The following is a 12,295-nucleotide window of genomic DNA, read 5'->3' as shown; positions in this document are numbered from 1 at the left end:
GGGGTTGCTAGCACGGAAAACGGTGATCCCGTACTTGTGTGCAAAATGAACAATCACTTGGGATGGAAGGCAGAGTTATCAACTATTGGGTCATTGCGACATATGAGTTTAAAAGAAGAGGCCGTCAATCACTTTTGGGGGGGCCTGAGTTCCCAGTTGGTGCACATCGACAGCGCAGAAAGATATGTATATAGCTTCTTTTCTGCGTTTACTTCGTAGATTCTTACTTAAATTTCGTGTGAGTTTCGTATAGGAGGTGTAATTTCCAGTTTTAGTTACTGTAATCATAAATTCTGGCAGATTGTAGCGCAGTCGTTAGGCATTTGTACAGGTTAGTTCATACATTCTTTGCGTGTTTCCCTTGCATTATCTAGGCAAGGACTCATGTTTCAGTAACTTTTGTTCAACATCGATTAGAATGGACAGGGACTGTGATTGCTGTGTTCGGATGAGGGCTGAGTTGGCATCCCTTTGCTCACAGCTGCAGGCGGCGCTGACTTCGGTCGCACAGCTTGAGGCTGTTGCCAATGGGCACCACTTTGGGGAGCCGGACTTGGATATCACGGGGATGTCAACCTCGTTCCGTCTGTCCCCAGATCGGTTTGCCGCTGTGGTTGTCCCAGTTGCTGCCCGCAGTGGGCCTGAGCCCTCGCCTGTGGTTGATTGGGAGGTCACTGCAAGGTGTGGCAGGCAGCGAAAGACGTCCCCGGAGGCTGATCAGAAAGCCTCCCCAGTGCGTCTGACAAACAGGTTTCAGGTACTGTCTCTGGCTGAGCCAGATGCAGCTGCCTGTCCTGTTTCAGAGGATGATTCTCAGCCTTCAAGTTGCGGGCAATTGCAAAGGGTGGGCTTATTGATAGTTGGGAGCTCCAATGTTAGGCACGTAATGGGGCCCCTTAGGGATATGGCGGCTAAGGAGGGGAAGAAATCCAGTGTGCACTCCGTGTGCATTCCGGGTGGAGTCATCCCTGATGTGGAAAGGGTCCTTCCGGATGCCATGAAGAGCACAGAGTGCAGCCAGCTGCAGGTGGTGGCATATGTCGGCACTAATGACATGTGTCGCTTTGGATCTGAGAAAATTCTCTCTGGATTCCAGCGGCTATCTGATTTGGTGAAGGCTGCCGGTCTTGCTTACGAGATGAAGGCAGAGCTCACCATCTGCAGCATCGTTGACAGAACTGACTGTGGACCTTTGGTGCAGAGCCGGGTGGAGGGTCCGAATCAGAGGCTCAGACGGTTTTGCGACCATGTTGGCTGCAGATTCCTTGACTTGCGCCATAGGGTGGTGGGGTTTCGGGTTCCGCTGAATAGGTCAGGAGTTCACTACACTCAGCTGGCGGCTACACGGGTGGCGGAGGCTGTGTGGCGTGGACTGGGCGGTTTTTTAGGTTAGAAGGCCTTGGGAAAGTACGGGGTGGGCTGCAGTCTTAAAGGGTGCATGGCAAATACAGGACGTGCTTGGATCAAGGAACAGTCGGAATTGTAGTTGTAAATTGTTGTAGTTGTGCTGGGAAAGTCCCTGAGCTTCAAGCGCTAATAGAAAGCACAGAAGCTGAAATCGTTATAGGTACAGAAAGCTGGCTAAAGCCTGAAATAAGTTATGCAGAAATTTTTACGAAGTCTCAGACGGTGTTCAGGAAAGATAGATTAGGCAGAATTGGTGGTGGAGTGTTTGTGTCTGTAAGTAGTGATTTATCTTGTAGTGAAGTCGAAGTAGATACTCTGTGCGAATTGGTATGGGTGGAGGTTATACTTAACAGCTGAACTAAGTTAATAATTGGCTCCTTCTACCGACCCCCAGACTCCGATGATATAGTTGCTGAACAGTTCAGAGAAAATTTGAGTCTCGTAACAAATTAATACCCCACTCATACGGTTATAGTTGGTGGGGACTTCAACCTTCCCTCGATATGTTGGCAAAAATACTTGTTCAAAACCGGTGGTAGGCAGAAAACATCTTCCTAGATTGTCCTAAATGCTTTCTCCGAAAACTATTTCGAGCAGTTGGTCCACGAACCCACGCGAATTGTAAATGGTTGTGAAAACACACTTGACCTCTAAGCCACAAACAATCCAGAGCTAATAGAGTGCATCATGACTGATACAGGGATTAGTGATCACAAGGTCGTTGTAGCTAGGCTCAATACCGTTTCTTCCAAATCCACCAGAAACAAACGCAAAATAATTTTATTTAAAAAAGCGGATAAAGTGTCACTAGAAGCCTTCCTAATAGACAATCTCCATTCCTTCCGAACTGACTATGCAAATGTAGACGAGATGTGGCTCAAATTCAAAGACATAGTACCAAGAGCAATTGAGAAATTCATACCTCATAAATTGGTAAGAGATGGAACTGATCCCCCATGGCACTCAAAACAGGTCCGAACGCTGTTGCAGAGGCAACGGAAAAAGCATGCAAAGTTCAGAAGAACGCGAAATCCCGAAGATTGGCTAAAATTTACAGGCGCGCGAAATTTGGCACGGACTTCAATGCGAGATGCCTTTAATAGGTTTCACAGCGAAACATTGTCTCGAAATTTGGTAGAAAATCCGAAGAAATTCTGGTCGTATGTAAAGCACACAAGCGGCAAGACGCAGTTAATACCTTCGCTGCGCAGTGCCGATGGTACTGTTACCGACGACTGTGCCGCTAAAGCGGAGTTATTGAACGCAGTTTTCCGAAATTCCTTCACCAGGGAAGACGAATGGAATATTCCAGAATTTGAAACACGAACAGCTGGTAGCATGAGTTTCTTAGAGGTAGATACCTTAGGGGTTGCGAAGCAACTCAAATCGCTTGATACGTGCAAGTCTTCAGGTCCAGATTGTATACCGATTAGGTTCCTTTCAGATTACGCTGATACAATAGCTCCCTACTTAGCAATCATATACAACCGCTCGCTCACCGATAGATCTGTACCTACAGATTGGAAAATTGAGCAGGTCGCACCAGTGTTTAAGAAGGGTAGTAGGAGTTATCCATCGAACTACAGGCCTATATCACTGACGTCGGTTTGCAGCAGGGTTTTGGGGCATATACTGTATTCAAACATTATGAATCAACTCGAAGGGAAAGATCTATTGATACGTAATCAGCATGGTTTCAGAGTACATCGTTCTTGTGCAATGCAGCTAGCTCTTTATTCGCACGAAGTAAAGGCCGCTATCGACAGGCGATCTCAAGTTGATTCCGTATTTCTAGATTTCCGGAAAGCTTTTGACACCGTTCCTCACAAGCAACTTCTAATCAAGCTGCGGGCCTATGGGGTATCGTCTCAGTTGTACGACCGGAGTCGTGATTTCCTGCCAGGAAGGTCACAGTTCGTAGTAATAGACGGCAAATCATCGACTAAAACTGAAGTGATATCAGGTGTTCCCCAGGGAAGCGTCCTGGGACCTCTGCTGTTCCTGATCTATATAAATTACCTGGCTGACAATCTGAGCAGTTCCCTTAGGTTGTTCGCAGATGATGCTGTAATTTACCGTCTAGTAAGGTCATCCGAAGACCAGTATCAGTTGCAAAGCGATTTAGAAAAGATTGCTGTATGGTGTGGCAGGTGGCAGTTGACGCTAAATAACGAAAAGTGTGAGGTGATCCACATGAGTTCCAAAAGAAATCCGTTGGAATTCGATTACTAGACAAATAGTAAAATTCTCAAGGCTGTCAATTCAACTAAGTACCTGGGTGTTAAAATTACGAACAACTTCAGTTGTAAATACCACATAGATAATATTGTGAGGAAGGCGAGCCAAAGGTTGCGTTTCATTGGCAGGACACTTAGAAGATGCAACAAGTCCACTAAAGAGACAGCTTACACTACATTCGTTCGTCCTCTGTTAGAATATTGCTGCGGGGTGTGGGATCCTTACCAGGTGGGATTGACGGAGGATATCGAAAGGGTGCTAAAAAGGGCAGCTCGTTTTGTATTAACACGTAATAGAGGAGAGAGTGTGGCAGATATGATACGCGAGTTGGGATGGAAGTCATTAAAGCAAAGACGTTTTTCGTCGCGGCGAGATCTATTTACGAAATTTCAATCGCCAACTTTCTCTTCCGAATGCGAAAATATTTTGTTGAGCTCAACCTAAATACGTAGGAATGATCATTAAAATGAAATAAGAGAAATCAGAGCTCGAACAGAAAGGATTAGGTGTTAGTTTTTCCCGCGCGCTGTTCGGGATTGGAATGGTAGAGAGATAGTATGATTGTGGTTCGATTAACCCTCTGCCAAGCACTTAAATGTGCAGTGCAGAGTAATCATGTAGATGTAGATGGGGGTAGTTTGGAAAGTCGCCACAACGCCACCAGGCTCTTCTAGTTTCCTTGTGTTGTGGCTGTCCTTTATTTTAAATCATTCAGTGTTAGGCCCTATCCTCGGTGAGAGAGGTGTGTATGTAGGTAAAAGTATTTGCTTATTTGGCTACATGTATGCGTAATTTAGTACGTTTAATTGTTCACTGATTATCAATATCTGTGGGAAAAGGAATTACTATGTTCTATTGAGCTGGGTCGTATGTGGGGGGCGTAAACGCTTGTACAAAATTATTGTGTTGGAGGAACTACAGGCACAATTTTCTAAACGTTTTCAGGACACTGCCAGTCTGACATCTGTTTTTGAACTATTTTCTAGACCCTTTGCCGTTTCAGTTGAAAGTACTCCAGTGCATTTGCAAATTGAATTGATCGATCTGCAGAGTAATTCCCGTTCAAAGGACAAATTTTTTTTACGTAGGAATTTTCGAAGGTTTTCCTCGGGAAGAGTTTCCCCGTCTCCACAATGAACCTGCAGAAGTTATATCAGTGTTTGGATCGACATACGTGTGCGAAAGGTCTATTTCGATTTTGCCGCGTTCTTGGCCGTCCCTGATATAGACAGTAATATGAAAGTGTTGGATAGGGCGTCGAAGGTACAGTTAATGAACCTGCTCGAAGAAACGGAGTTTTATGTGCACAGAAAACAACAACCGGAATTACTGCTGAATGAACAGAACTAGTTTAACCTGAATGCTTACTTTGATATATTCAGAGACCTACTAGTTTGAATAGCGTGGAGCACCCCAGGGGATTAGCGTGTGCCGGCCGCCGGCGACGAGGACACTGTGCCGTCCTCCGCTAGCTCAGCCACAGGAAAACAAGGAAGTCATGCAGAGAAGCCCTGACATATTCGTTATTGATACGGCACTCTAATGTTATATCGATTATAGATTTTCTATTTTTAATTAAGGGTCACTAATTTATTAATTGTATTATGATCACGTTCGCTGTTAACTGATCTCTTAGGATAGAAGTTTTTTTTATTCTGGCATTGATAAAAGGTTGTATGTTACCTAACCAGGCTAAGGGCTGTATTCTATAGTATTTGCGCTTTTTATGGATTTCAAGTATGAGTCCTAATTTCACATATTGTATATCAGCATATGTTTTTAATGTCAGACGCTCATGTAGCCAAAAGAAAATTTTTAACTGGGGACGTTGCATACTGCATTTTAATCTTTATAATTTTTGTAGCTTCGATGGATGACGTTTCTTAACACGGGGTTCCAATGTAAAACTTGATCTACTAAGCCTCTCGACAACTCTAGATGCGTGTAATATGAGTTGTGAAACACCCTGTATATACAGCGTGAATCACCTAAAACTTGCAACGCAAATATTGCGGAAATGGAAAGTGCCATTGATGTGCGGTTTTCACAGAGTGGGTTGGTATTCAGGGGCTCGAATTAGTAGCCAATCTGAAAAGTCGAATTACTAATTTATTCATATAAAACACATTTAACCAAATTGTAATAATACTTATAAAGTATACTTTTTGTGCAAACGTACACATTTTGAATGGAACGATGCCTGTTGAGGTTAACAGTCTAAAAGTAGGGTAAATTAGAACGTCAGCGGTGTTTGTTGCAGTACCGAGATAACGCATTTTGAAAAGTTCTCACAGCGACACTTGTAAATTACCTGTGGCAGCGCGCACTAAAGAACACCACAAGTGCATGTACTGGTTGTGTGGACTCTGATCAAAAACAAGACAACTGGACCCCACAGGTTGTGTTCAAAATGACCACCGGCAGCGGCAATATACGCCTTCAGTCTGGTATGGAACGACTGCTGCACACGTGCTAGCATTTCAGCGGAGATGTCCGAGCAGGCTGTAGCTATATGTCGTTCCATGTCATCAGACATAGCGTCTTTCAACTTTGCCCACAGAAAAAAGTCTACAGGCGTCAAATCCGGGGAACAGGCCCGCCAAGGTACCAGTACTCGGAAACAAACCGACGCTTTGAATTGACACCGGGCGTCGCCTGAAAGACGTGTCTAGCAGTAATTATTTGGGCTGGCTCCCACTAGACAGTGCAGAAATGAAATTAAAAATATCTGTCGAAACCACCAGAAAAGATACGCCTGACGAACCTTAGGAGAGAAACGTGATATTCCGTTGTTAAAATAGGTGGGGCCATAATTCGGCACGCATAAAAGTTTGAAATTACTTGCGTAGGTCGGAAAATTCGCCACATATCTACTATTACTCAGATATATTTAATCGTTCTGGGTATATTTTCAGTAGTCTCCCTTAGTTGCCTGCGCCGGCCGGGGTGGCCGAGCGGTTCTAGGTGCTACAGTCCGGAACCGCGCGACCGCTACGGTCGCAGGTTCGTATCTGCCTCGGGCATGGATGTGTGTGATGTCCTTAGGTTAGTTAGGTTTAAGTATTTCTAAGTTCTAGGGGACTGATGACCTCAGAAGTTGAGTCCCATAGTGCTCAGAGCCATTTGAATCATTTTTAGTTGCCTGCGCTGTGTGAGAAGCGAATGCAGACCTGGACCTATGCCAAAAATTAATGTTTCCACGGTCTGCGACTTTCACGGCTGCACCAACTTACACATTGTCACTTTCGAACTTGACGTAGACCTCGGACTACATTACCGAACAGGCGTCACGACAACCAAGATTTCGAAACGTGTTCAAGCACATTCCAACCAGGCTTTGTAGCTCAATTATTCAATGTTATTTCGAAGTTCGCTTTTCATTGTCTATGCCTGTACCAAGCGGCGTATGACTCGTTAAATCTGAATTTCTGTTTTCGACCGCGAAGTAGACAATTTGGTTAAATGTGTTTTATATGAATAAATTAGTAATTCGATTTTTCAGATAATTCCTTAACATTCTATTTTTTGGAAATACACTGAAGCGCCAGAAACAGTTGTATAGGCATGCGCATTCAAATACAGATATACGTAAACAGGCAGAATACGGCGCTGCGTTCGGCAACGGCTATATAAGACAATACCAGTTACTTTGGAATAAGGCTGGGCATCTTGGACATATTCTGAGTTGTGGTCACCTTTGTGCTCATACGGCAAAGACTACCAAATCCACCGGTTAGTCCCTCAGCCGTTAGGGGTAAAACGCAATGGGACTCGGGGCAAGTAAGGCTAGCAACCTGCTTCCCTGGTACTTTAAATATGATGCTGGCAACAATCAGAGCAAAATGCCTCGGACCTTTGGAGGTGACGGAGTCCCACCTCTAACTGACAATTCAGGGACTCCTAAGATACGACGTGGCAAACAAATGGTAATGAGATGGGGAGCTATTAATATCAATGGGGGCTACTCTGGGAAGAAGGTAGAGCTGGCAGAGGCTGCAAGTAAGATGGGGCTGCACGTTTTAGCTGTTAGTGACATTCGCGTAAGGGGTGAGAAAGAAGAGGAAGTGGGAGAATACAAGGTCTACCTGTCAGGAGTCAAAGCAGGAGTAGCACAATGGGGTGTAGGGCTTTACATCAGGAAAGAAATGGAACCCATCGTAGTTGCAATAAGGTATGTAAACGAACGACTGATGTGGATAGATTTGACAGTTTCTAGCAAGGAAATTAGGATTGTGTCAGTATATTCGCATTGTGAAGGGACAGATCAAGATAAGATGGATAGTTTTTATGAGGCGCTCAGTGATGTAGTTGTTAGATTAAAGGACAAGGACAGTGTTCTGCTCATGGGTAATTTTAACGCCAGGATTGGAAATCGAACAGAAGGGTATGAAAAGGTTATGGGTAAATTTGGAGAGGATATGGAGGCCAACAGGAACGGGAAACAACTCTTGGATTTCTGTGCCAGTATGGGCTTAGTAATCACAAACTACTTTTTTTAAACATAAGAACATTCACCGGTATACTTGGGAAGGCAGGGGAACCAGATCTGTCATTGACTATATAATAACAGATCAGGAATTCAGGAAGGCTGTGAAGGACAAACGTGTATTCAGGGGATTCTTTGATGACACTGATCATTATTTAATCTGCAGTGAAATTGGGATTGTGAGGCCGAAAGTGCAGGAGGTCAGGTCCATATGTAGGAGGATAAGAGTGGAGAAACTTCAGGATAAGGAAATCAGGCACAAGTACATAACAGCGATCTCAGAAAGGTACCAGTTAGTTGAAAGTAGTCAATTACAGTCATTGGAAAAGGAATGGACAAGATACAGGGACACAGTACTAGAAGTGGCCAAAGAATGTCTTGGAACAGTAGTGTGTAAAAGTAGGATGAAGCAAACAGCTTGGTGGAATAATACAGTCAAGGCAGCCTGTAAAAGGAAAAAGAAGGCGTATCAAAAATGGCTACATACCAGAACTCAGGTAGACAGAGAAAGTTACGTTGAAGAAAGAAACAAACCAAACAGATAATTGCAGCATCCAAGAAGAAATCGTGGGAAGACTTTGGAAACAGGTTGGAGACTATGGGTCAAGCTGCTGGAAAACCATTCTGGAGTGTAATTAGCAGTCTTCGAAAGGGAGGTAAGAAGGAAATGACAAGTATTTTGGACAGGTCAGGAAAACTGCTGGTGAATCCTCCGGATGCCTTGGGCAGATGGAGGGAATATCTTGAAGAGTTGCTCAATGTAGGTGAAAATGCGATCAGTAATGTTTCAGATTTCGAGGTAGAATGGGATAGGAATGATGATGGAAATAGGATCACATTTGAGGAAGTGGAAAAAATGGTCAATAGATTGCAATGCAATAAAGCGGCTGGGGTGGATGAAATTAAGTCGGAACTCATCAAATACAGTGGAATGTCGGGTCTTAAATGGCTACACAGGATAATTGAAATGGTCTGGGAGTTGGGACAGGTTCCATCAGACTGGACAAAAGCAGTAATCACACCAATCTTTAAACATGGAAACAGAAAAGATTGTAACAACTACAGAGGTATCTCTTTAATCAGCGTTGTGGGTAAAATCTTCTCAGGTATTGTTGAAAGGAAAGTGCGAGTATTAGTTGAGGACCAATTGGATGAAAATCAGTGTGGGTTTAGGCCTCTTAGAGGTTGTCAGGACCAGATCTTTAGCTTACGGCAAATAATGGAGAAGTGTTATGAGTGGAACAGGGAATTGTATCTATGGTTTATAGATCTAGAAAAGGCATATGACCGGGTTCCTAGGAGGAAGTTATTGTCTGTTCTACAAGATTATGGAATAGGAGGCAAACTTTTGCAAGCAATTAAAGGTCTTTACATGGATAGTCAGGCAGCAGTTAGAGTTGACGGTAAATTGAGTTCATGGTTCAGAGTAGTTTCAGGGGTAAGACAAGGCTGCAACCTGTCTCCACTGTTGTTCATATTATTTATGGATCATATGTTGAAAACAATAGACTGGCTGGGTGAGATTAAGATATGTGAACACAAAATAAGCAGTCTTGCATATGCGGATGACTCAGTTGTGATGGCAGATTCGATTGAAAGTTTGCAAAGTAATATTTCAGAGCTAGATCAGAAATGTAAGGACTATGGTATGAAGATTAGCATCTCCAAAACGAAAGTAATGTCAGTGGGAAATAAATATAAACGGATTGAGTGCCAAATAGGAGGAACAAAGTTAGAACAGGTGGACGGTTTCAAGTACTTAGGATGCATATTCTCACAGGATGGCAACATAGTGAAAGTACTGGAAGCGAGGTGTAGCAAAGCTAATGCAGTGAGCGCTCAGCTACAATCTACTCTCTTCTGCAAGAAGGAAGTCAGTACCAAGACTAAGTTATCTGTGCACCGTTCAATCTTTCGACCAACTTTGTGGTATGGGAGCGAAAGCTGGGTGGATTCAGGTTACCTTATCAACAAGGTTGAGGTTACGGATATGAAAGTAGCTAGGATGATTGCAGGTACTAGTAGATGGGAACAATGGCAGGAGGGTGTCCACAATGAGGAAATCAAAGAAAAACTGGGAATGAACTTTATAGATGTAGCAGTCAGGGCGAACAGGCTTAGATGGTGGGGTCATGTTACACGCATGGGAGAAGCAAGGTTACCCAAGAGACTCATGGATTCAGCAGTAGAGGGTAGGAGGAGTCAGGGCAGACCGAGGAGAAGGTACCTGGATTCGGTTAAGAATGATTTTGAAGTAATAGCTTTAACATCAGAAGAGGCACCCATGTTAGCACTGAATAGGGGATCATGGAGGAACTGTATAAGGGGGGCTACGCTCCAGACTGAACGCTGAAAGGCATAATCAGTCTTAAATGATGATGATGATGATAAAAAACCTATCATTCATGCTGAGTGCAATGCATGTTCTGTATGGGGGTTCCTGCTGTTGCTGCTTGCTGCTGCTGCTTACTGCAACTACATATAATTCAAGAGAAAGGGTTTGGTCAAATCTAAACTCGATAAATGATAACCCAAACAAGTAATTCCTTTTTTCAAAAACTATATTCTGAAAGCGATTCCTTCTCATTTAATTAACAAAACGCTAGAAGCTCTTTGAACAATCGCTTCGTATGTAGATCTGCCTCCAGTGGCATTAAAGCAATATTACAAATTAATCAAACTCTTGAGACAGACTGAAATATCTCATTTAAATAATAGTGAAACAATTCCCTGACAACTAAAAAAGAAATCAATGACAGAAATCAATACTTAATCTATTCGCCTAACAATGGTTTCGCTTAAGAATTCAACTCCTATCATTATCAAAATTACCGTCTGCTGCTACGCACATACACAAACCCTTTTGTTTAAATAGATAAGCACGCTGCAAATTATAAAAATTATCGACTCAATACCAAATCCTGTGTCGCTGCTGGCGGACACGGCAGTACGGCAGCTCGGCGACGACCCCTCGCCCGACACACGTGCGCACCACAGCAGGCGGGCTCCTACACTGGCTTCCAAACTGCCACTAAATTAATCCGTGCGCTGCGAAGACCGACAACAATATCTTAGATTCCAGAGCTTGTGTTTGCGCGCTGTAGCCAACCTTTAAATCCTAAGACAGTATTGCCAGCTCTTACGTGTAACCTGTGTTTTCAGTGGCCGATCAGAAGCACAGCAACCGTGACTGCGTCGCAGTGGCGGTGCTCACGCACGGTGAGAGGAACGGCCAGCTGGACGCCAGGGACCGCGAGTACAACGTCAGCGAGCTGTGGGAACCGTTCACAGCCAGGCTGTGCCCCACTCTCGCCGGGAAACCCAAGCTCTTCTTCATACAGGTACGCAGCCCCAAGGGGTCGAAACAGATTCCGGCGATTTTTTTTCCTATTTCTGTTTTCAGTAAGCTTTTTGGTCAGCGCTGTGATATCACTTTGAATCATAACAGCTTGTTCCACAAATTGAGATATAACACAACTGTTCTTGCAGTCTGCAATGTAGGGATAGCTGTATTGAACTTGCAATCAATTTAAGTGTCACAGATTTTATTTAGGGGAAGATGGGGTAAAGTAGCCACTCTAAGTGAAATCGCATTTTCATGAAGTCATGGCTCTTAATAGAACCTTGTGGCATACACTACTCGAATCTACACTACTGGCCATTAAAATTGCTACACGACGAAGATGACGTGCTACAGACGCGAAATTTAACCGACAGGAAGAAGATTCTGTGATATGCAAATGATTAGCTTTTCAGAGCATTCACTCAAGGCTGGCGCCGGTGGCGACACCTACAACGTGCTGACATGAGGAAAGTTTCCAACCGATTTCTCATACACAAACAGTGTAGTTGACCGGCGTTGCCTGGTGAAACGTTGTTGGGATGTCTCGTGTAAGGAGGAGAAATGCGTACCATCACGTTTCCGATTTTGATAAAGGTCAGGTTGTAGACTATCGCGATTGCAGTTTATCGTATCGCGACATTGCTGCTTGCGTTGGTCGAGATCCAATGACTGTTAGCAGAATATGGAATCGGTGGGTTCAGGAGGCGAATACGGAACGCCGTGCTGGATCCCAACTAGCAGTCGAGATGACAGGCATCTTATCCGCATGGCTGTAACGGATCGTGCAGCCACGTCTCGATCCCTGAGTCAACAGATGCGGA

At 44.0% G+C, this 12,295-nt stretch overlaps 1 protein-coding gene across 2 annotated transcripts in view; it reads left to right on the top strand.

Annotated features, from left to right (window-relative positions):
• LOC126417518 (caspase-1-like) overlaps window positions 1–12,295 on the top strand; it is a 180,302-nt gene that overhangs the window by 110,595 nt on the left and 57,412 nt on the right. For both annotated transcript variants that reach the window (XM_050085124.1, XM_050085125.1), the window contains exon 4: window positions 11,294–11,472. In XM_050085124.1, coding sequence (XP_049941081.1) covers window positions 11,294–11,472 — 179 coding nt within the window. The remainder of the gene's footprint in view (window positions 1–11,293; window positions 11,473–12,295) is intronic.

Source organism: Schistocerca serialis, chromosome 1 (assembly GCF_023864345.2).
Source record: "Schistocerca serialis cubense isolate TAMUIC-IGC-003099 chromosome 1, iqSchSeri2.2, whole genome shotgun sequence".
NCBI lineage: Eukaryota > Metazoa > Arthropoda > Insecta > Orthoptera > Acrididae > Schistocerca > Schistocerca serialis.
Note: the sequence above shows the minus strand (reverse complement) of the source record. Positions and strands in the feature narration are given on the sequence as shown.